General features: G+C 42.4%; 1 protein-coding gene across 1 annotated transcript; it reads right to left on the bottom strand.

Annotated features, from left to right (window-relative positions):
- Positions 1-3,627: 3,627 nt before the first annotated feature.
- LOC142054066 (mycolipanoate synthase-like) lies at positions 3,628-16,976 on the bottom strand. The gene is made up of 6 exons (XM_075086264.1): positions 16,916-16,976; positions 15,834-15,987; positions 11,402-11,562; positions 10,376-10,579; positions 10,091-10,272; positions 3,628-9,809 (listed from the first exon to the last, which is right to left on the bottom strand). The coding sequence occupies exons 1-6, from the start codon at positions 16,974-16,976 to the stop codon at positions 4,248-4,250; spliced, it is 6,324 nt and encodes a 2,107-aa protein (XP_074942365.1). The 3' UTR covers positions 3,628-4,247.
- Between the last annotated feature and the right edge of the window lie 7,541 nt (positions 16,977-24,517).

A 24,517-nucleotide genomic window follows, 5' to 3' on the forward strand; every position in this document is an offset into this window, starting at 1 on the left:
GGAAGGGAAGGGAAGGGAAGGGAAGGGAAGGGAAGGGAAGGGAAGGGAAGGGAAGGGAAGGGAAGGGAAGGGAAGGGAAGGGAAGGGAAGGGAAGGGAAGGGAAGGGAAGGGAAGGGAAGGGAAGGGAAGGGAAGGGAAGGGAAGGGAAGGGAAGGGAAGGGAAGGGAAGGGAAGGGAAGGGAAGGGAAGGGAAGGGAGCTGTCATGAGAACAAAAAACAAAAGTGAAAGATAACATGGAGAGCAGAAGGAAGATGGGGACTCGTGGCCATGCAGCTGAGACATCCACCCACAGATCTTTCCAGGCAAGTGGGCTGGAAGTTAGAGATGGCTTTAACTTTGTTTAACATGGCACAAAATACAAATTGGTCTATTCGTCTGTGTCTCCCCCCTCCCTCTCAAAGACCTACTCTTTTGTTGCATTTTGAACATTTAATTCTGTGGGTTATGTCCTTTTCAAAGGAAAGTTAACCAAATACATTTTAGACAGATAATCAACATATTAAGGCTTCAGATGCAAAGCAGGTTTTAAGAATTTGCCTTTCCTTGCAAGACAGTCCAGAACCATGCAGGAATTAAAATCTTGTGGTGCCATGGGGGATATGTGAATTCCAAGGCTGTCAGAGTAGTTTTCCTTGAGGTTTCTGGGCAGTTTTACTGAGGACAGTTCAGCAGAAAGTAGTTAATTAGCCCGGTGCTGCCGGGCCAGTCAGATGGGCCATGTTGCCTTCACTGCTGCCTCTTTTAGCAACAGAGGGAAGCTGGCATCCAGGAGAACAGCAGAAACCTACAGGATCTCCCAGAGGAATGAGGGAATCCTCACAGGTGGAAGGAAAGACATGCATGATTGAGCATGTCACATTATGCTCCTTTTATATTCAGTGGAGAGAAACAAGACTTTTAGTTTCAAGCCTTCTGCCTATTTATGTACTCTGACTTTATTTGTGGGTAGTTGCCCTAGAAGTTCCATTGACCTGAAGGGAATCTGGAAACCTGATTCAGATGCAGACACTTGTATTCTTAGTCAAATGAACCCATCAGGCCCAGGCAAAGCTTACTCATGGGTGAGATCCAGACTGATGTCCACCACTTGGGCAGGTTTGGTGTACACTGTGATATTAATTCGGTCTCAATTTACCCTTCAGCCCTCACAGACTGACCTTCCCAGCTCTCTGTGTTCCCACAGCTGCAGGCTTAGCTTTGGCATGCAACTGCTGGCAGCCTGGGAAAGCACAAAGGCCAGGGTGCTGCTCATGGGATTTGTCCATGCTAGTATGCACCCAAGCTTGGCCTGGTTTTTACTGACTTGCCCCTGAGCTCACCAATGTGTTCCCTGTCCCTTGCCCTCTCCCACCTTCCTGCTACACAAACATTCTTCATGCAGCAGGAGTAGCCATCCAGAAAGCCTGTCTGACACTTGAAGGCACTCCCCCCTCCAAAAAAAGGGGAATACTTCCATGAAGATTGGAAGGCAGCATACTCTGACTGGAACCACTGCTGGTGACAAGCATGTCTAAGACAAATCCACGTACCAGGAGACAGGAGCAGCACAGCTGAAGACAACCTGAAAGGGTGTGTCTGCAAATGCAGACACCTCAACGAGACCCCCACAAAGGCTACCCGAGGCCTTAAGAGAGAAGGACACAGCATCTCTCTGGACTGTGGGCAAACCAGAAGGCCAGTGTGGGAAGTTCATCTCCCAAAACCTCCTTGAGCCTCACCAGTTTCATCCAGATCTCCAACACAATCCATAAAGAACGATCCAGTGGAGATACTGAACATTTCCACAGGGAAGTGAGGAGGCAAAGGAGGGGAGGAGAGGGGAAGGGAGAGGAACTACTGACCAGTCAGCCTCACCTCCGTGCCTAATAAGATCATGGAACAGATCCTCCTGGAAGCTGCCAGAGCATATAGATGACAGTGAGGTGATCAGAGGCAGCTGACATGGCTTCACAAAGGGCAAATCATGCCTGAATAAGCTGGTGGCCTACTACGATGGGGAGGCTGTGTTGGTAAATAAGGGAAGAGCAACTGATGTCATCTATCGTGACTTCTGCAGGGCCTTTGACACAGTGCCACACAACATCCTTGTCACTAAATTGGAAAGAAATGGGTTTGATGGATGGACTATTGGGTGGATAAGGAATTGGCTGGATGGCTGCATCGAAAGAGTCAATGGCTCAATCTCCAAATGGAGATCAGTAGCAAGTGGTGTTCCTCTCCTATGAAGAAAGGAACACCTCTCCTATGAAGAAAGGAACACCTCTCCTATGAAGAAGGGCTGAGAGAGTTGGGGTTGTTCAGCCTGGAGAAGAGAAGGCTCTCGGGAAACCTTATTGTGGCCTTTCAATATATAAAGGGGGCTTATGAGAAAGATGGAGAGACACTCTTTACCAGGGCCTGTAGTGATAGGACAAGGGGTAATTGTTTTAAACTGGAGGAGTGTAGATTTATATTGGACGTAAGGAAGAAATTCTTTACTGTGAGCGTAGCAAGACACTGGAACAGGTTGCTCAGAGAAGTAGTAGGTGTCCCATCCCTGGAAGTGTTCAAGGTCAGGTTGGATGGAGCTTGGAGCAGCCTGATCTAGTGAAAGATGTCCCAGTCCATGGCAGGGGGGATTGAACTAGACGATCTTTAAAGGTCCCCTCCAACCCAAACTATTCTATGATTTTTCCATGAAAGTCCTTAAAAGTTCCCCTCCACTTTGGAGAAAGATGTAAAAAGATACCTAATTTTTTAATTACATCAACTCTGTGGTTAGCAAACACCTCCAAATGAAGACTAAGTTTCCCTAATAAAGAGGAAATATTTTACAGTTCACCTACTATACTATTCTTGCTCGGTTTCATTCCTCTTATATATGTTCCAGTGATGTGAATGGTGAGTCTCTGGGAAATTGTTATTTGTGTATAATTTGGTGAGGAGACTTGGAAGTATCTCTTTCATATATAATTTACTGAGAAAGTTTAACACTAAATTTATCTTACGGTATAGGATTAAATAATATTAGCATGTCCTATAGGAAAAGTGGAATCTAAAATGCTGATTCCTGCTTGATCAAAGGCATTTATAACCTCTTCTGTGTAATATAAAGTACAGTTCTCACCCTAGACTAATCTAGAATGATTTGGTCTGATCTGAAGCAGCTAACTGAAGAGAGTTTGTATTTGAAGCAGTAGATAAGACTGTTGTCTCTCAATGAATTCAGGTATTTATATAAAAGTCACAGGTGATGACTGCACACGTTCAAATTATATTCTGTGTTTGACTGGGCTTGCTTTTAAAGTTACAATAGAAAATGTCTTATAAGTATGAAAATTATTTGTTATAGTCAGATTTGAAACTGAATACAATGCTTTGATTTTTTTTGTCATTTTAAAGTATGCTGGAATTTCCAGAATTGGATCACTGCTACATAATTATCATTAAATTTGTCTCTCTGTGGGCTCTGCTTTCAAGAGTGTGGGGTAGGTCTCATTGGATTAAAATAAGGTCAGGTGTTAGGATTAGGAAAATTTAAACTTGTTGAGCAGATGAGGGACAAAAAATTAAAATAAGACAAAATACACTTTCAGTTTTGCTTTTTAAATTTTTTACTATTCTTGTTTATTTGGATTTTCATAAAAGATGGTTAGTTAATAAAGAAAAAGGTTGATTTACTGCATGCTTTGCAACTGATAAATTTTTAATATTTTTGCAGATATAAGGAAAAAAACCAGTTTAATTTTCTGAGAAGAAGCCTTTAAAATTTATAACATCTAGAGATCTTTCAAAAAGTTGCCCATATTTATACACATTTGATAATATTAAAAAAAAGTATAATACATTAAGGATATAATAATGGCAAAAATTGCGATTAACCTATTCTGCTTGACTTGTACACTCATAATTTCAAAGTGCAAACATAGCATTTTCATAAAAACTTTCATACAGTTTAAAAAATGCAGTGTGCCATGAACATACAAGTTTACCAAATGAAAATATATGTGTATTAATCTGCCTACTTCCAGTTTAAAATATTAGAAAATAAAGGTAAACAATATTGAAAGTAACAAGTCAAACAACTGACTGAAAGTAATACAGCTAGTGCAATGGCAGAAGAACCTGGTGTGGGTTTTTCTGGGTCAACGCAGAAGAGTACATTCAGCATCACCAGATGTTCTACCCTGTCTGCAATGACATATTCTGACATACCACAAAGGGTCCAGGTATCCTCAAAGTCACAGTTCCTGAGTGAGAAGAATCCTACAGCCAGCTTCCATTTTCTGCACTTTCAACTGCATTATTTTTTTTCTCAGCTATTCCATTTCTATTGCTTGTTTCTTCTAAAACTACTACTAAACTTGACAGAGTTGTGAGAGGATCAACCAGCTTCACAAGAGGTATGTCCACCTTTCTCTCTTGAAAGACACGGTTCTGAATTGTCATAGCTAACATAGAGTCTATGCCCAATGATGAAAGTGGTGTATTCATGGTTAGTTCATCTGGGCTCAATCCAGTGATGTCACTCACCACTGAGGTGATATAGTCTTCAGATTTTATTAAGGCAGTATCGTGGTCTTGTATTTGAGCTTCCTCAGAGGTTTCAAGCTTGTTCCTGAATTCCTCTGACATAAGTGATTTGAACCGACTTTTCAGCAACATAATCTGAGAAAAAACATGATTAAATAACATTCGAAAATTTAATTTGGCGATGGCTTGCTGCGGGTTATTCATAAGTAAGCTCTTCCTGAGATACTCATGAATTTCATGCACTTGCAGAATGTCTATGCCCTTGGATCCCAGAATGTTCTGCATATGGTTTTGATTGAACAGTATGCCAAGGTTCAAAGCACCCCAGTTAATGGATTGGCCTGAAAGCCCATGGTTCCTCCTGTAGAGGCAGAAGACATCCAAGAAAGAGTTTGCAGCTGCATAGTTTGCCTGGGTGGAATTTCCCAGAAAGGAAGTAATAGAGGAGTAGCACACAAAGTAGTCAAGCTCCTGGTCTCTGGTAGCCCAATGAAGATTTAGGGTCCCTGCTACTTTTGGGCTCAATACTTTCTGAAAGTCAGCCAATTTCAGAACTTCAAGACGGCCATCTTGTAAAACAACAGCACTTTGAAATACACCTTTGACTGGACTCCCTGCGAAGATTTTAGCAATGGACTGGAAAGCTTTCTCAACATCACTGGTTGAAATAACATCACACTGCACAAACTCTACTTTGCTGCCTTCATACTGGTGCTGCAAAGCCTTCATCTCTTCTTGCTTCTCACTGCTTGGACTTTTCCTGGAGAGTATTGCAATACACCCTCCTCCATTCTCAGCTATGAATTTCACTGTTTCAAAGCCAAGTCCAGTGAGCCCCCCAACTACTATGTAAACAGCATTCTGCTTAAACAACTTCTTCTGGGATTCATACAATGGTATATCTGAAAGCATGGTGATGTCCTTCTGCCTCCTCAGTACAACAAGTGGAACAGATTTGCAGGTAAAATAGGACATCACAGAGTTCATTCTGTCACAGTTCTCAGTCTGCTGAAAAACAGACCCTGACAGATGTCTAAACCGTTTCATATCCATGGAATTGATCCATGCATGCACAGTCTTTTGCAATTCCTTTAGAAATGCTTTCTGGAAAATGCTGGTAACTGTAAGGATATGAAAGCTGATATTTTCATGATCAACTACACTGACATTCTGGATACATTCAGACTGTCGATTGCCACACACTATCACCACATCTTTAAGAAACTTCATGTGGTCCAGATCCTCACGAGACAACCTGTTTACTGGAGGAAGAACAACCAGGGCATTGCATAAACTTATATACTGGAACTTATCAGGAGCAAACCTTGCAAGTACTGTTCTCCAACCCATCTCTTCTGCTGCCACAGAAAGAACTTGGCACAAAACTGATGATGGCTCTGTAGAAATAATGCCTAATGTTTTGCCATGTTTCTCATTGCATAACCTCTGATTTAAGATTTCCCATGCAATGATAAAATATGACATACAAGGGACGTTCTGGAAGCATGGGAATTTCTTTACATTGAAACAAACTGTTCCTGGAATCTGAACTCTGGATGACGCAGCAGCTGGATAACATGAAACCACATGATCTCCTACTTTAACGTGCTTCACACCAATGCCTGTTGCTGTTACTGTGCCACTGAAATCAAGAGCTATAAGTCTGTGTTTGTCCACTGCTTGTGAATTCCAATACAGGGTATTACCAAAGTTACGACTAGAAACACTAATGGGAAAATAATCTTCTGAGTGGAGACATATTTTATCCACTTGAATTTCAATGCTCTGTTTGTCAAGCTGAGTAGCCGTGCTGGTGGATAATTCAGCAAACAAGTCTTTTGCTGTGTACGGATCAGAAGTGTACAAAGTGAATGTTTCTGACTTCTGGAGACATCTTACAGGTTGGCTGTAATCTGCATCTACAAAAGGCGTGCGTCTGATTTCAGCCACATAAATTCTTCCTTGGCTGATGCAAATTTCTGGATAGTCCACACTTTTGTATTTGACAAGAACGTCTGCTAGCACTGAGATGTCCAAGGAACTCGAAGAGCTGAGGTCAATCATCTGAAATGTGATTTCTGGAACTTCAACAACACAAGTTCTGGTCATGCCATGCAATGCAAACCCACAGTTAACGTGGTCTACGTTTCCTTCTGTTGTTCTGTAGGTGATAACTCTGACTGAACAGTGGGACGTTTTCTCTCTTAATGCCACAATAACTTGGCGATAGGCTTCACAACACTTTGCCAAATGGTCTACCACTTTGCTTGGGAAATCTTCATTTAACTTTTGAATTCCCCACAGGAAGAGAATGTCATCATAATCCTCAACCTCTGCTCTCATTTTATTTTGTGCATGGCCTTCCAAGAGGGCTTCCCAGTCCTCATACATAACATATCTTGAATCAGGATGTAAATACTTTTTGAGCTGTTCAGCTATGCCAAATTTGTCAGCAAACACTAGGACTCTGGGCATATTCCCCAGATGTCCAGTCATCTGCAAAGGAGAGACTTCTTTCCACTTGTTTTCAAACATGAACTCATTGTCTCTGGGAGATGCTTCCTTCATGAAAGTGATGGCAACACGCTTAAGTTCAGCCAAAACAGAGCCACATTTGTCCATAAAGCATCCACAGACCTCTAGGCAGTTCCCAATGGATTTGCTCGTTCTCATAAATATCATCATTTCTTCCTCCAGTGGCCGGAGCACCACCAGGCTGCCTATACCTGAAGGAAAGCCTGCTCTGGAATGGAACATCCTTGAGGTCATGACAGTGGTCATCTGCAGAAAACAGTCAAGCAGCACTGGATGGATACAGTAGTTGTACATCTCTGTGACAGTCTCCTTGTTCACCTTTATGCTTGTTATAGCTTCCTTTAGTTCCTGGCAATAATGCACATCACTGAGCTGTCTGAATATGGAGCCGTACTGAAAGCCAACCTGAGACAGTGTTTCATAAACCTCCTCTCTGCTGAGCACTGACCTGCATCTTTGATAGATGTCTTGGAAGGAGATGGTGCTTTCTTCCACCGCAGCTTCAGGCCCCTTTGTAATGTGTCCTGCAGCATAAACTGCATTGGAGGAAGAGAGTATCTCAAAGGTTGTCACTGATTTTTGTGGACTCAGCTTGATGCTCAAGACTTGGGAACTCTGTGTGAGAACACACGGTGCAGAAAAACTGATACACATCTGGCAAGCACTCAGAGGCACTTTAGGTCTTGAGCTGCTCATCACAGAGGCCAGAGCAAGCTCAGCATAGAAAGCACCAGGAACTAAAGGCACACCATTGTTCTTGTGCTCATATAAGTACGATGTCGTGTCCTGAGACAGCAGGCAGCCAAACTCCATGTTGTCACTGTTTATGCCATAAATCAAAGGATGACTGGAGCTGACACCTCTTTGGTTTGCTTGTCGATGGATATCCAGACAGCCCATGAGCTTTTTGCGATCAAATTGGTACCGTGGAATGGCCACTGGGACACTTTGATACCCATTATAAAGGTGCTGCCAGTTGGGATTATATCCCAGTTCAAACAGATTTCCTACCAGGGTGAAGAGTGTCTGATACTCTGCATCTGTTTGCAAAGAAGAGAACACCTTTGTGCCTTTTCCTAGAGTTTCCTTTATGTTTCGCTGCAATGCTTGGTGAGGACTGATTTCCACAAACATCACATTTTCCCTGTCTCTAGCTGCAGTTTTGATGGCTTGAGTGAAAGCGACAGGCTCACGAGTATGCTGGGCCCAGAATTTGCCCTGAGCAAAGTCCTCTTCAGAAGCAGCCATACCAGTCAGCGTTGAAATCACTTCAGTTTCCCCCTTCTGTTTCTCTAAAGGCTGTATATTCTCTTCCAACTCCCCAAGTATCATATCCATGCTGGAGCTGTGGTATGCAGCTGGGACATTTAAAACATGAAGAAAGATGTTTCTCTTGCTGAAAGCTTGAGCTAAATCTCTCTGGACAGCATCCACAGAGTCCGAGTTCCCAGACAGGGTGCAGGAAACTGGGCTATTGAAAGCTGCAATGCACACCTTTCCCGAGTAGCGATGCAGTCGTTCAGCAATTTCTTGAACAGGGATGTTTCCAACCACCAACATTCTGCCGCTGGCAGTCTTTGCCTGCAGCCGGCTCCGGTGATAAATCACTTTGACGGCATCTGCCAGGGAAAGGTACCCAGCAAAATGTGCAGCACCAACTTCCCCTACTGAGTGGCCAACCACAGCAACTGGCTTAATGCCCCAGTATTTCAGAAGAGAAGCCAAGGCAACCTGCAGGGTAAAAAGCAAGGGCTGGGAAAGCTCTGGATTCAACAAATCCTTTCGGCTATGACCTCTTGCTGGCAGGAGGCTTATGGGAGCATGTTTCTGAAAAAGCGCTTCTATTTCCTTACACTTGTCTCTGAACACTGGCTCTGAGCTCAGCAGTGCCTCACTGAACTCCTTCAGCTTTACTCCATTGCCACAGAACACAAACACCAGCTGTGGTCCCACCTTTGATTCAGTAAGTTCAGTGCTGGCTGCCAACATAATCTCTTGCTGCAAGTGTTGGAGAGAATTTGTGACAAATGCTTTTCGGTACCTGTAGTTAGCATGGCTTCTTCTGCAGGCAGAAGTATAGGCCAGGCTTGGGAGAGTTAAGTTTGTTGTGCTCAGCTGGTCAGCTGTATTGGCCATTGTCATCTGAAGGGACTTCCTTGATGCTGCCGACAGCAGAACTAATTCAAGGGGCCTCCTAAAGGCAGGAAGAGGCTCTAGCTGCTTAACTTGCCTGACTACAACATGAGCATTGGTTCCTCCAAATCCAAAGCAGTTGATGCCAGCTACTCTTCCATACCCACTGTATTCTTCCCAGGGCTCTACAGTTGTGGGAATGGCAAGGTTTAATTTTTCTGTATCAATGCTGCTCATTTCCTTTGAGTAATACAAGGATGGAACAATCTTTCCATGATGCATCATCAGAAGCACTTTGATTAACGCTGCTGCTCCAGCAGCTGATTCGGTGTGGCCAATATTTCCTTTCACTGAACCAATTCTCAGAATGGAAACTTGTGAAGACCTATTTTTACAAATGACATTCCCTAGGCTTTCAGCTTCAGTAGGATCTCCAGCAGCAGTCCCTGTACCGTGTGCTTCAATGTACTGCAAAACGGAAGGATCAACATGAGTTCCGTAAATGCTGCGCAGTAACTTCTCTTGCTGTATTCGAGACGGTCTTGTGATTGGAGTTATGGACCTACCATTCTGATTTACTGCACTGATATTTATAACACCCCAGATTTTGCTGTAGTCTTCCTTTGCCTGTTTCATAAAAAGGTAAAATTATCTTTATAATTTCATGCTTTCTCTGTATAAGAAAAAAACAAACAACATCAAGAACAGACAGAGTATAATACTAACTTTTGAATGCTTGATCCCTTTCCCATGTTAAGGCAAGTGCATAAATGCTTCATGCTGAATGATTTATTAATCTTGAGCTTGAATTAGAAACTCTTTTCTGGCAAAGTAATTATTAGAGCTGAAGACACAAAACTGATCTAAGAAACCAGTCTTATCTTACATTGCTTCACAGACAATCTTACCTTTTTCAGTGGTTTGAGGAAAACAACACCACAGCCTTCACCCCTTCCATAACCATCTGCCTTTTTGGAGAAGGGTTTGCTTATTCCATCTGGAGAGATCATTTTTGCTTTACTGAGAGATACAAAGGTGCCAGGATCTATTATACAGTTCACTCCACCACAGATTGCTGCCTCACAGTCTCCTGGAGTAAAATAGAAACATACTCATGTTGAGATATCTAGGATAATAGACAGAAACAGCAGCAATCCTAATTTCTTTGTCCAGCATCTCTTCAGTCCCCTTACCTGATTTAATTGCTTGCGAGGCGTAGTGCAGAGCAAAAAGAAAAGATGAACATGCAGTGTCTATAGCCAGTGATGGTCCAGTCAGATTAAATATGAATGAGATCCTGTTAGCAGCAATGCTCATTGCTGATCCAGCACCATCATAATGATTTATATCACTTACTGCTCTGCTTGCTATGATTTCATAGTCTCGATTCATAAGACCTGTAAAAATATCAAATACATGTCACGTTAACCCAAGCAAAAAAAAAGGGATGCACAGTAAATGACAGGCCTTTCCTGATGGCTTAGCTCATTGTATGGTGCAGGTAAGCTCTCTGTAGCCTGATCAGATTTCTGTATCTCAGTTCAAGAGTTGTTGTTTTAGTTTAGCTACAGGAATACATATTATGAAGTTACGATGAGGATAGTGGGGATATAAATGTACAAGACATTAACTTCAGTTCCTCAGATGTACCAAGTTAAGAAGAAGAGCATGTTTCAGGCTAAAAGTTCATCTAAAGAGGCTGCCCCTGTAGTTACATCAGCCTAACTATCCCACAAAACTCCTCTTAGCAGAGACACAAATTACACCAGCAAAAATGTGCTGTTTGTTCTACGTCCTTGACAAAACAAGCAGTTGGACAAGTGCACCTTGGTAGCGTACTAATATCTACATGAGGATTTCTGCTGGTTTAAAAGGATCTTAACCCCCACCACACCTTAACCAATGTTATACTGGGAAATGGTATACTGGAAAAAAGTGTAGGCCTGGCTTGAGAGTATCATTCCTGGGGAGGCAAATTAACTGTTTCCTGCTTCAACTTTGGTGCCTGAAGACACTAAGAGGAGCATCTAAAATAGACATGTGAATTATATAATGAACTTCTAGAGTAGCCTTGTAATCCCTAGCAAAAAACCTGGTAGTGCCATAGCACAGTAGCCTTAAATTCTCCAGTGCTAGATACGTATGTAAAGTTTATGAAGGAGTGCTCCGATCTTTGTGAGGTTCAAATGGACATTTTCACTATGAAATTTTTGTCTTACCAATAAAAACACCTGTCCTCGTGCCACTGACAGCTTCTACAGGGACTCCTGCATCCTCCAGGGCTTTGTAGGTGCATTCTACCAGTAACTTCTGTTGCGGATCCATGCGTTCAGCTTCCAGATCATTGATTCCAAACAAGTGGTTGTCAAATGAATTAAATCTAAAATATACAGATGTCATGGTTTTAGCTGGGATAGAATTAATTTTCTTCACTGCAGCTGGCACAGTGCTGTGCTTTGGACTTAGCATGAAAACAATGTTGATAACACACCGATGTTTTGGCTGTTGCTGGGTAGTGCTTGTACTAGTCAAGGACATGTCTAGCTTCCCATGCTCTGCCGGGTGCTCAAGAAGCAGGAGGGGAGGGGGCACAGCTAAGAGAGTGGATTCAAACTGGCCAAAGGGATATTCCATATCATGTTAACATCATGCCCAGTATGTTACCTGGGAGGGGCTGGCCGGGGGAGGGAAGCAGCAATCGCAGCTTGGGGACGGGCAGTGTCGGTCAGCGGGTGGTGAGCAGTTGTAAGTTTGTGTTTCTGGTTTTTTCCCTTTTCCTTTTTATTATATTATCATTATTGTTATTATTATAATCATTATTATTATTGTTGTTATTATTATTATTTTATTGTAATCATTAAACTGTCCTTATCTCAACCCACAAGTTGGGGTTTTTTTCGCTTTTGCTCTTCCAATTCTCTCCCCCGTCCCACGGGGTGGGGGGAGTGAGTGAGCAGCTGCGTGGTGTTTAGTTGCCGACTGAGGCTGAACCATGACAGTACTTTTTGGCGCCCAACGTGGGGCACGAAGGGTTTGAGATAATAACAGTTGCTGGTCACAGCATTAATTCATCTCTTCTCAATATTAGTTTGTCCAGTGTATACCATGCTGATTGTAAAGTAAATGTTAAAAATTGCTGTTGGCTTTTGTAGTTTGCTGTGCTCTGCAGTGATTAGAGATGTTTTGCCTAGGAGATTTGTTATTAAAACACTAGCCTTGAGCATTGTCTGTTATTTGGGTCTTGCATGGAAGCTGTTACTGTACTTCGGCTACCACTTCATGGAGACAATTAGCAATTATACCTCCTCCTCTGAGAGGTTTTTTATGGCAAAAATACAGAATGGCACCTTAGCTACCATCTTATATAATGTCTCCTCCTTCATTACAACAACTTTTCAGTATCTTGAACATCCTTGGGTAGTTAAGATATATCTGTTGGTATTGCTCTGGCAGACGGTTTCAGTTCTGTCTAAGGTTAATAAGCAACTTAAGAATATCATCCAGAGATCTGCCCCAAGGCTTGATAGCTATGCGTGGCAGGGTATGTGGGATAGTACGGGCAAATGCCTAAGGCAGTGGGCACCGCCAGTGTCATGGGACTTCACCCCTGAACAAGCGCAGAATCCTGAAAAATTAGCAGAATATTTGGAGGAAGTATGTTGTCACCCAGGCAATTCCAGAGAGATACAAGTCACTGCAATGTGCTGGGGCCTGGCCCATGCCTATCAAGCCCTATTTGACACTATTCAGTACCCCCAAGGGGAATAGAAGGCCTCTGGATCTAAAAAGACAAAGATAAGAAAATGGCAAGCACTGCGGCCGCTCAAACCCCCATGACAGACACTGCAGCTACTCCAACCCTGGTGACAAGCATTGCAGCTGAATCAGAGGACCAACCCATGCCAGTATCAGTCGCCCCTATACTCAAGAAGAAATCTTGGAAGAGAAAGTCAACTCGTTTAGAAAGAGATGATGAAGAAGCAGGGCCATCACAAGAAGAGGAGGAGGAAGAAACGGAGACCACCTGATCCCTATTCTTGGGTGAGTTGCAGGATATACGAAAAGATTTTGGCCGTCGTTCAGGTAAGCACGTTATCACCCGGCTGCTCCAATGCTGGGATAATGGGGCCAGTAGCCTGGAATTAGAGGGGAAAGAAGCCAAACAACTGGGATCCCTCTCTAGGGAAGGGGGCATTGACAAAGCAATTGGAAAGAGAAACAAGCCCTCATCCTCTGGAGCCGACTCCTGTCAGGTGTGAGAGAAAGGTACCCCTTCAAAGAAGATATTGTATTTCGCCTAGGAAAATGGATGACCATGGAGAAAGGTATCTAGTACCTGAGGGAACTAGCCATGCTTGAGGTGATTTATAGTGACCTAGACGATCAACAGTCATCCAAAGATCCAGATGAAGCCGAGTGCACACAACCCATGTGGCAGAAGTTTGTTCAGAGTGCACCATCAATGCATCAGAACTCATTGGCAGTAATGTCCTGGAAAGATCATGAGCAAATATCTATTCCTCGCTCATCTCTGCTGTTGAGAAACTGTCCCGGGAGTTCCAGCAATTCAAAGAAGATATGTCCTACTCCCCACCAGCACGGGCCAATATCTCAGCCACTAGCAGTAAGCATCCCTTTGCTCAAGAGAAAGGATACACACGACGGGGCACCCTATGGTTTTACCTGCGTGACCAAAGAAAGAACATGAAGAAGTGGGATGGAATACCTACCTCGACCCTAGAGGCACGGGTACGTGACCTGCAAGGGAAAACAATCGCTCATGGGGGGATTCTCCAGGAAAGCTGCTGCTCCAGTTTCCGGTAAACAATTCCCCATACAGAGGAACAGAAGCGCTGATTTTCTTTCTGATCTTAACAGACACACTTGTGATTCATATTTACAGGAAGTGAGTGATGAATACCATGATTGTAATTTCATGGAAAGCAAAGCAGTAAGTGGGCACAGTTCCCATTTATGAAATTCAGAAGAAAATGTTTATAGGCCAAAGTTTTATAGGCCAAGGATGTTTATGTTTATAGGCCAAAATGTTTATAGGCCAAGGATGTTTTATGTCCCACCACAAACTATGATTCTGCATGTCAGAGTTATGAGCCCACTCCTAGAAATCTTTTTTCCCATGGTTATCCCACTAGTAGCAAAAAGACTCCTCAGATTATGAAAATGTGCAAAATGAGACTCTCTCTGCTGTAATGTGAGTTTTAAACAAATATTATCTTCTAAATTATTTTAAAGCAATAACCAATATCTTTACAATTATAAAACCAATAAGTAGAGGGTCAGCTCAGATGCTTCCAAGAGATGCCCATACTTCTCTAATAATAAATTCAAAGTGGTTTTCTCTGTGTGTGTGTGTTTATCTTTAAAGACATCTTCAGAGTAGGCCCACACTTACAAAACACCAAGCCCAGGCTTGATCTTGTATCCCAAGATCAGATTTGCATGGCCTTCTATAATTTCTTGATTTCAGTGGAGAATTGAATGTCTGGCATGGACTAATCACTGAAGTAATCCTGGGTCCTATGATTCAACCCTGCTAAGTATTATTCTCAGGAGGCAATGAAATTGTTTCTGTGCATGTGAACTTCTCATTTGAATAAAGGTCTACAGCCTGAGGATTTAAGGTGAATGTGGACTTAAAATAAAAGATGTATATATTGATCTTACAGTAATTTGCTATTCTTCTCATTAGTCATAGCCCCCATACAGCTGTACCCATATCTCTGGGATAATTTGACATGAGACGTGAAGGATACAAGTGAAGGGATGCATACAGTAGTTTGCTCTTCTGGGATTACTCGTTGCACTAGTATCTTTACCTACTAGTATCTTTATATACATAATGCCTCAATTTTATGGAATAGTGATTCAGAACACAGAAAAGGTTTCTTTTTTTAAGATACGCCTGTATGAGCCCAGAGAAAAGCAAGATTATTATGAAATTATTAATAGTTCAGGTTTACAAGCAAGCATAACACACAAATTAAGCATAAGATCCCCTTATTGACTATCTAGCAAAATCAAACTTCCATACTCTCTCTCTAAACTGTCACACCTTCACACGAATTAGAGCTACTTGTAGCCATAAGAACAGGATTAGGTCCTGAGGGCCAGCAAAGCTGGCTAACCTTCAGGCTGAAACTGGAGGAGACTTACCAGGCAGTTCTTACAGCTCAGAGTGCATGCTCTGCCACCTTCCTCCACAGTCCATAGTACTAGAGACAGTATGAATTATTTGGCAGGCTGGAGCCAACCCCAGATCCAGTATATAACCCCTAATGCATACTGCATGTGTACTTCTGTATACCCAAAATGCAGACACCTCCATCCATGACAGATGACATCTCAACACATGGTGGGTACATACATGGTCGATAACATAATCGAAGGTTATATGTGTTCCCAGCCATGTACATATGTGCTTAACACTGCCTGCAACTAAATTTGCTCATCGATGTCACACACCAGGAATTCCTGCACTTTGACAACTGCATGTTCATGTGAGGTAAAAGAAAGATGGTTCCTAGGTCCCATTTATAAGCTCTCCCTGTGCCTTGCACCACCCTGTGAAAGGCTGGGCACGTTAGTCTAAGTACAAGAAAAATAGGTGGCACCACATAGTAACAGACTCACTCATTGAGAAGAGCAGCTCGCGTTGTACATGTTTTTCCTGGCTTGTTATCATCTGGATCATACCACTCTTTGGCATTAAATCTCTCAGGGGGAATTTCTACTGTGCAGTTTTTGCCTTCCTCCAGGACTTTCCAGAAATTGTCAATTCCATCACCTGTTGTACAAAGGTTTTAAAGTAGATTAAATATGTGCTCCCCCTCCCCATGTCCAGTCACCTCTGGACATTAGCTCTTTGAAGACAGACTGAGCTTACAAACACCAGGAAAAAGCCAGAGGCATTATCCTTTGTCCCTAACACTAGAAGGGCACCTAAAGCAATCATAAAAGTATGTGTATATTCAATGCTGACGGAGCCCAACACCTAAGGACAGGGTTGTGAGGAACCCTGTCCTTACTGGTTGAGATCCAGAGCTCTAGCTCCAGGTGCTGAGGATATGTCTAGGCTCTCTTCTTGGCCCTGAAACTAATTAACATGGTGTCCGCACAGCGGCTCACATTTCTCCTCCTCTCAGCTTCCACTTTTCCCAACACACACAGTGGCCGCACCCACACTCACTCTGGAAACAGTCCCTTACAGGTGCTCACCTGTGGCATGCCCAGGCACTGACCAGGACAGCTCTAACTGACATGGGCCAGCACTGGCTGGGGACTCTGCTAGGAGTCAGTAACAGTGACTCCAACCTAATTATATTACAGGCAGAGCTGGTGATATTGACAGGCCCTCGATCTGTCCTGTCCCTGTGGATGCATAGTCCTGCAACAATGCACAATCGTCTGGCCAGCGCACATGCAGAAAGCTCAAATCATCCCAGACCCATCCAGTTCATTTGTATGAGCTTCATGTGTGCAGCTCAATGCTGTCCCCACAGCCAGCACTGCAGGTCTGTCTGTCAGCAGATTAATTTGAACCAATTAGTTTCCACCACAGCGTGACTTTTTGAAGAGATCCTACAAGTAGCAAAGCAATGATTTCTACATAAGTGAGGGAGGAACGTGTGTTTTTCCTCCATTTCAACATTAATAAATGAAGGTGCTTTCCAATGTTCACTCAGCAGCCTGCTTTGCTTTTATCCAAATCTTACCTCCGGGAAAGTTACATCCTATTCCCACAATAGCAATTTCATCTGCAGTCTCGATCTCCATCTCCTGGGCTGCAAAATACAGGTACAAGTGTCATCCAGCTCAAACAATCATGCATTTATCATTAAATAAATATTAGGTTGAAAGGTGACCTTCCCACAAACACACATACTTTTTCAAAGCTTGATTAATCTTGAACGATCCATTATTGCTTGTGATGAGAAATGACACTCCCACAGGTGACCAGAGCTGTGCGGTATTTTTCTTGTTTTCTTTACAGGAAAATACTTGGCTAATTCCCCAGACTCCCTCATTCACAGACACTTCATTTTTACTGTTCAACCTCTGCTACTGCCACCAGCTGATCTGCTCCTGAGTCTCTCCCTAGATCAGCCCTGCTTCACTTCATGTGTACAGAAGCAGATCTCCCAAACAGACTCTGCAAATTACCAGTTAAAATCAGACCACCTAAACAGGCACTAGACAATCAAATAGCTGCAGGAAAAACAGGTGCATCTTGCACATCCTGGAAAAGTGCCTGAAAAGAAAACCTTATCCAGAGCTCTGCTTTGCTGGATCCTGAGGCTGCCTAGCTTTTAACTAAATCAGCTCCCTCTGTAGTCAGAGGTTAATGCTCATAGACCACGCTCAAAGCCACAAACAGCTACAAGGTCTCTGTCTTCCTGACAATGCACCGTCTCTAGGTAACCCCACTACAACCATACAAATAACTGGCCTTTCATTTCATTTGCATTTTCACAGGGGAAAGCTTTTTGTTGTGAAGCAACTCAAAATATAATGTGATTTTTTTCAAAAGATTAGATGGCGAAGAAAAAAAAATCCTTTGGGATGAAGTTAAATACCTCAGTGTGGAATTTAAAGCTGATTTTTTCCTTAATTCTGGGAAAATAATTCAATTAATTAGAACTCACTAAGGTGCACACTAAGAACCCCTCAGTCCTCCTGGACTTGCTTCAACCCACAATGAGAGGAAGATTCATGTTAAAAGGAATTTTTGGAGATTCATGGCAGTGGTGATGGATTCTCATCTCAGTGATACCACAGTCCGTCCCAAAGAGCATTTCTCCGTTATTGACTGGTGGCAGTGAAGCAGAGATGAGGCTGTTTTGCAGCCCCACACATCATTCCTAGTTACCATTTCTTGGAGGTTTGCTTTGAAACATGTAATTTAAAACGACTGCTCAGATTCACACTTTGAAAAATTTATTTCTGGTTTCCATTAACTAAGAAAGAGAAAGTTAAAAGGCAACCTAGCAAAAATAAGGAGACCAGAGTCTGGCTTTCTAGGAGTAAGTTCTATTTTGCCAATAATAGAAATTCTAAAATACTGTAAAAATTGTTTTATTTTCGTTCTTTCAAAATTGTTTATGATGTCTATGTTTTTTCTATTTCATATTTTAATTTCATTGCCAACCTAAAGCAGCAAAGGCCAACATAGATGCTCTTATCACAAAGGAACTTTTAAGCATTGTTCTTAAGTTAGCACATAAATAGCATATAATAGAAAACTAAGGACCTTTTGATTTTAACATAACATATGTCTTTGACATCTATATAGTAATTTATAAAGAGCTATGTAACTCTTACCTTATATCATCCCAGTAAGGGTGTGCTAATATGCTGAGTCTTTGTAAGTTGTTTGTATAGGATTCATGAGGTTTCTTACTCAAATACATACGCCAAACTGGGTTGGACAAGTTAACGCCTTTTACAGTAAAACAGGACATGAGTCATTTATTTAGTTAGAGGCCCCCAACTGAGGTTTAAAAGTACTTCCCTGAAGTAGTAAAGTCTCAATTAAGATCTTGATGAAAATTATGAAATTGGGTTTTACACCAGAACAAGAGTAAAATCTCTGTCTTATCTAGCTCCTTACTGTTATCAAATAAATTTGAGCTATCCATACCATGAAACAGCCCATAAAAATTTTATTAAAAGACTCTGTCTTTAAAGTAACAACTCGGTTTGGTTTGCTCTTAATATCAAGAAATCTGAACTCGTATATAAAGTCCCACCTATTTCTGGAGGCACCATTTGTGAAAACCAAGCACAAACTCTCTATAAACTTTAAACCTGAGTTTCATGTTTCATTCCACAGCTGCATTCTTCTACCAAGCAGGAGTATTTAGATATGTAAGCATAAAAAGCCTTGTCAAAAGACAGATAGTCTCAAAATATTTCTGAGTCCACCAGGACATTAAAAGCAATATTGAGCTTTCATTCTAAAAACTGCCATCTTAAAAGCAAAACAAACATTAGAATATCCAGAAGTAGCCTCTGAAAAGATCAAGTCCAGCAGTCTCTACTAGATGGCTTTTTAACTCTCCCTCATCTGACTTCTCCCCAACCACCCAAACTCATCTTTCTTCTCTTCTGAATTTGTAATCGAGACACAGTTTTGGATGTCCCAGAAGAGTTCATATATGTTTAACAGTTTTCCTGGTTTTGGGACCCAACTCTTTCCAAAAAGACAGCAATAAAACACTGTGTTGAGAAGAAACAGTTTATTCTGCCACTTGAATAGCTTCATAGCTTGCTCTGAAAAGCTCAGATTCTGCTCTCCATTTCATAGCTGTAAATCTCAGTCACTTACTTTTCTTATCTCTGAGGTTATTGGGAGCTATTTTATGACTTCTTTAACAAAATTAACCCACTTCCCTAATGTCACTCTAGGTTAATGCACAAGATGTCTAGTCTGAGGCTGACTTGAGTATCCCCATATATCACACATGTCTAAAAAGCACTCTTTGCCATGAGGGCACATTGCTGGTTCATGTTCACACTGGTGTCCACTAGGACCCCAGGTCCTTTACTGCAAAGCTGCTTTCCAGCTGGGCAGCTGGAAAGATCTGTTAGATCTTTTGTAGCTCTACTGGTCCACACACCAGCGTATGCTGGGGTCTGCCCACCTGGAAAGCAGCTTTGCAGGAAAGGACCTGCAAAGTATAGCTAAATTAGTAGCTACAATTGTATAGCTATTGTAGCTATACTGGATTTCAATAGCTACACCAGGATTTAACTGAATGTTAGGCACTTAAAATACAACTTGATTAAAAAATAAGAAAAACTTGCTCACCCAGCAGTCATCAAATCCGGAGGTGAACTGACAAGACACCTCTATCTTCAGTACAAATCAACCCTGAACTCCTGTTTTTGCCATACTGTTCACACCCGAAAGTGCTGTGGGCTGAAAGAACAAGCCACAAGTTCTAGACTAGCCTATGAGATTCTAGGCAGACACACCATACACTGTGTCCTCTCATTGGTTCAGTCTGATTAGCAGGCTCACACCTATCTCAACCAACAAGAGTGGGCCATTTCAAAACACAGCACTCATGACGTTAATTTAGCTTTGTTCTGGTTGACACTGGAGATGGTGACAGCCATTTTCAGCCATTAGCCAGCACAAATAAATCGTTCACCACAGTGAGGTTCCAAGTCATGTGTCCTACAATGCTCCTCCAGGCACCAGGGAATCACTTGGGAGGTTTGGACCTTCTACCCTGAATTATTTTTATATTTGAGTTAGTAACTGTTTCAGATAAAACCCTTAGTCTTGATTGGGAACCAGAATCAATCATTTCCACCTCTCAAGGGGTGGCTGATAGGCTGGGAGGCTGTGCTGCCATCCAATGAGACCTGGACAGGCTGGAGAGCTGGGCCGAGGGGAACCTCATGAAATTCAAGAAGAGCAAGTACAAGGTCCTGCACCTGGCGAGGAACAACCCCAGGCACCAGTACAGGCTGGGGGTGACCTGCTGGAAAGCAGCTCTGCTGAGAAGGACCTGGGAGTGCTGGTGGTTAGCAAGCTGACCCTGAGCCAGCACTGTGCCCTTGTGGCCAAGAAGGCCAGTGGTATTCTGGGATGCATTCAAAGGAGTGTGGCCAGCAGGCTGAGGGAGGTTATCCTCCCCCTCTACTCTGCCGTAGTGGGACCACATTTGGAGTGCTGTGTCCAGTTCTGGGCCCCCCAGTTTAAGAAGAACATGGAACTGCTTGAGCAAGTCCAGCAGAGAGCTACCAAAATGATCAGAGCACTGGAGCATCTCCCTTATGAGGAAATGCTGAGAGGCTTGGGTTTGTTCAACCTGGAGAAGATGGAGGGGGGATCTTGTAAATGCTGAAGGGCAGGTGTCAAGAGGATGGGATTGGACTCTTCTCAGTGGTGCCCAGTGACAGGACAAGGGTCAATGGGCACAAGTTGGAACACAGGAAGTTCCACTTAAATATGAGAAAAAACTTTTTACTGTGAGGGTGCCAGAGCAGTGGCACAGGCTGCCCAGGGAGGTTGTGGACTCTCCTTCTCTGGAGACATTGAAAACCCGCCTGGATGCATTCCTGTGCCCCCTGCTCTGGGTGTGCCTGCTCAAGTAGGGGGGCTGGACAAGATGATCTCCAGAGGTCCCTTCCAACCCCTACCATTCTGTGATTCTATGATCTCCCTCAGGCACAACCCATGAAGGCTTGCATATGCAGACAAGGCTTTTGTCACGGCTCAAATATCATGATGGCTCCAGGGCTGAACCAGTTGCTAGTTGAAGAGATAGCAGGGTAGGGAGAGCAAATGCAGTTTCTAGCATGTGGGACTTTCTGCACAGTGCTTTGAAATTAAGAAACGATGTATGTCTGGCTGGTGAGACTCCCTGCTTCACAGCCAGCAGGCATTTGTTCCCCATAAGATCTTCTGAAGACAACCATCACTGCTTTCATCCATAACGCACTGCCCCTCAACAATGTCTGCTCCAGCCAGCCATGGCTCTGCTGTGGAACAGTACATGGACCTGCCTATGGTGAAGGCTGGATTTGATGGCAGAATGTTTAGAAACATAAAACACAGTAACTCTTTATAGAGGTGATCTGTAATTTCTGATAACGGTGAAAAAAGTAAGGGGAAAACTTCATGTTGCTTTTGTAAATTGAAAATGTCAAATGAAATGGCATTTCATGGCATTTTATCTAGAAGATGATTATTCCAAAAGGAACAAGATCTTACAGAAAGCCATAAGAAAAGTCTCAAGTCTCTGAGAAAACAGAAAGGAGGATTTTCATCCATGTGTATTTTGAACAAATCCTTGCAGATTTGGGATAATAGAGACCATCAACTCAGACCTCCCAATGTCTTATTTTGGAGGAACTTAAGGTGGTATCCTGTTCATGTTTATATTGTATAAATACTGGACAGCAGTTTACTCCATAAAACAGTTAATGCCTATGGAAAAAAAATTTCAAACAAACCTAACACTGATCTCAAACTCATCCTGAAAAGTAATCCAAACAAGTTTGCCTTACCACTGCTTTAGCACTATCAAATGCTACCCATTCATCAAAAGAAAACTCTCCTACCTTTGTCAGAAATACAGAAAACTGCAAACATAAGATTGTAGATCCTCTCTAATCAAAGGCTATAGAGTGTAAGAAGCTAGTCCACAGAAACAGGAACAGACAATTCTGAGCTAACAAACAACATTGTCATCAAAACAAGGGATATATGCTGCCAGAATTACATTTTGGCCAGCAAAGAAAGCCTTCTTTCTGATTTAAAGAGGTGTTAATTCCAAAATGAAGTAGGACAGTTTCCCAGAGAGGAAGGGAAGGCCAGGAAAGCCCTATTTTTAAATAGAACTTGAGCTGTTAATGAAAACCAGTTACTGGTGTGACTGTCCTTACACACTAGATGAAGCCAGCAACTCCATAGATACCATGCCAGTGAACTGTTCTTTGGAATACTGTTCAACTTTATCACACATACCCACTTTCAAAAAGTGTGCACTGAACTTGGGTGAGGTAATTGTTTTGGGGTGGGGTTTTTTGTTTTGTTTGTATTAACAAGAAGGAGATCAACCTTGTTATTATTAACAAGAAGTGATTAGTATAAAAAGCATGACCTAGATTTCTGTATAGTGTTTCAGGTGAGAGGTAGTCACATGCCATCAAAATTGTTATGAAATAAGTGAGGATTATTAGTGTCTAAATTTACTAAGACAAGAGACCTTTCCTTTTAGTGAGAAAGATCCTTCACTCTTGCATTTCTAAGTATGACCACCAGAGTCCAAGTTTGAGCAGCTGAAATCTAACTCCCATCTAAATTTCCTTCAAATACAGCAAAAAGGCAAAAAATGTACTCAAAACCACCAGTGACCAAATCCACACCAACTAGCTCAGTGTCACCAACTCTCCGGTTAAACCTGTTACCTTTTTAAAGCATGGTGGCATTATCTGGTGGATTTTCCTTACACATTAACTAAGCAGTTCAAGCATATGCTCAATATAGACAATGCAGGCTTATTTTTGTCTTCTTCCTGAACATCAGGGGATTCCATGCTACGCTCCTATTGGGGTACTCTCACCCCATGGCTTAGGCTATTCTCCAGAAAGCATGGTAAAACACCACTCAAATAGAAGAGGGGTGTTCTTTTCCATGCTTAGACCCAAAATAACTTCTGGTTTTTAGCCAAACATAAAAGGATGGACAGTTCCGGGACTAGGACCAGAACCCAGAGATTCTGTTTCAGCTATCTGTGGAGATATTGAAGTAATCTATCCAAGTGGTCAAAAGTTGAGCTTACTTCTTTCCGCATCCTTCTGACCCCATGTATGCTTTGTTCTTTTCACAGCATTACCCGTGTTTAACAGTGGGCATGGAGAGTGCCCACTCACAAGGAAGTAATCCTCACATCTGGTAGAGGGGGCACAATCCCCACAATCCTGGGAGGTGTCTGGATGAATTCTGGCTGTTTGTGAAGGGACTTTAGTTATAATCACACACTTGTGAGATAAGTGCACTATGCTCTAGACTGATATGGAAAATTGCCTATCCCCCTCTACTTCTGGCTACTTTTGCAAAGGCTAGCAATGGGATAGATAGAGTCCCTTCTTTTGAAGAAGCATTGTAGGTATTTAGACTTTGGAGGAGGCCAAGTACACAGCTGAACAGAAACACACAGATGAAACTGAAATGAATATAAAAGTGCTGGAATTACAGGAACAGTTCTAATTTGCATTATCCAAGGGTTACTTTTGTTTGTAAGAGGAAGAGGAACAGAAACTCTGGTCTCTTAGGTCAGAAAGTAGGCAGAAATAATCATGCATGTGAGCAAAAATACATCTGTCAGATTTCAGTCACTCTTAGCAGCATGTTTTACCAGAACTTGTGAAGTTAGGGCTCCATTCGTCCTTGCACAAAGATATATCCAGCAGGTGCGCTGGTTAATTCAAATAAGCAGACGCCACCTAATGCTGCTTAAGATTTGAAGAAAGGAAAATACAGTAATTATTGGTCATAAGGGAGAAAACAGACATGTTTTTAAATTAAAGCCCATCTCCAAAAAATAATTCTATGCTGCCTAAGTGGAAAAAAAGAGAGGGTAACAGGGTAGAAAAATGCTTATGAGTTTTCATGTGAGCCTGTGGAATAAGCCAAAACTACCACAGAATCAAAGAATAACTTGGATTGGAAGGGGTCTCTCATGATTATCCAGTCCAACGCCAGCAAGCAAAGAAGGGCTAGCTAAATGGGATGTTCAGGGCCTGTCACGTCAAATTTTGAATGCCTTCAAGACTGGAGATCACTCAAACACTCTGGG

The sequence above is a fragment of the Phalacrocorax aristotelis genome, chromosome 2 (genome assembly GCF_949628215.1).
Source record: "Phalacrocorax aristotelis chromosome 2, bGulAri2.1, whole genome shotgun sequence".
NCBI classification, from domain to species: Eukaryota; Metazoa; Chordata; class Aves; order Suliformes; family Phalacrocoracidae; genus Phalacrocorax; species Phalacrocorax aristotelis.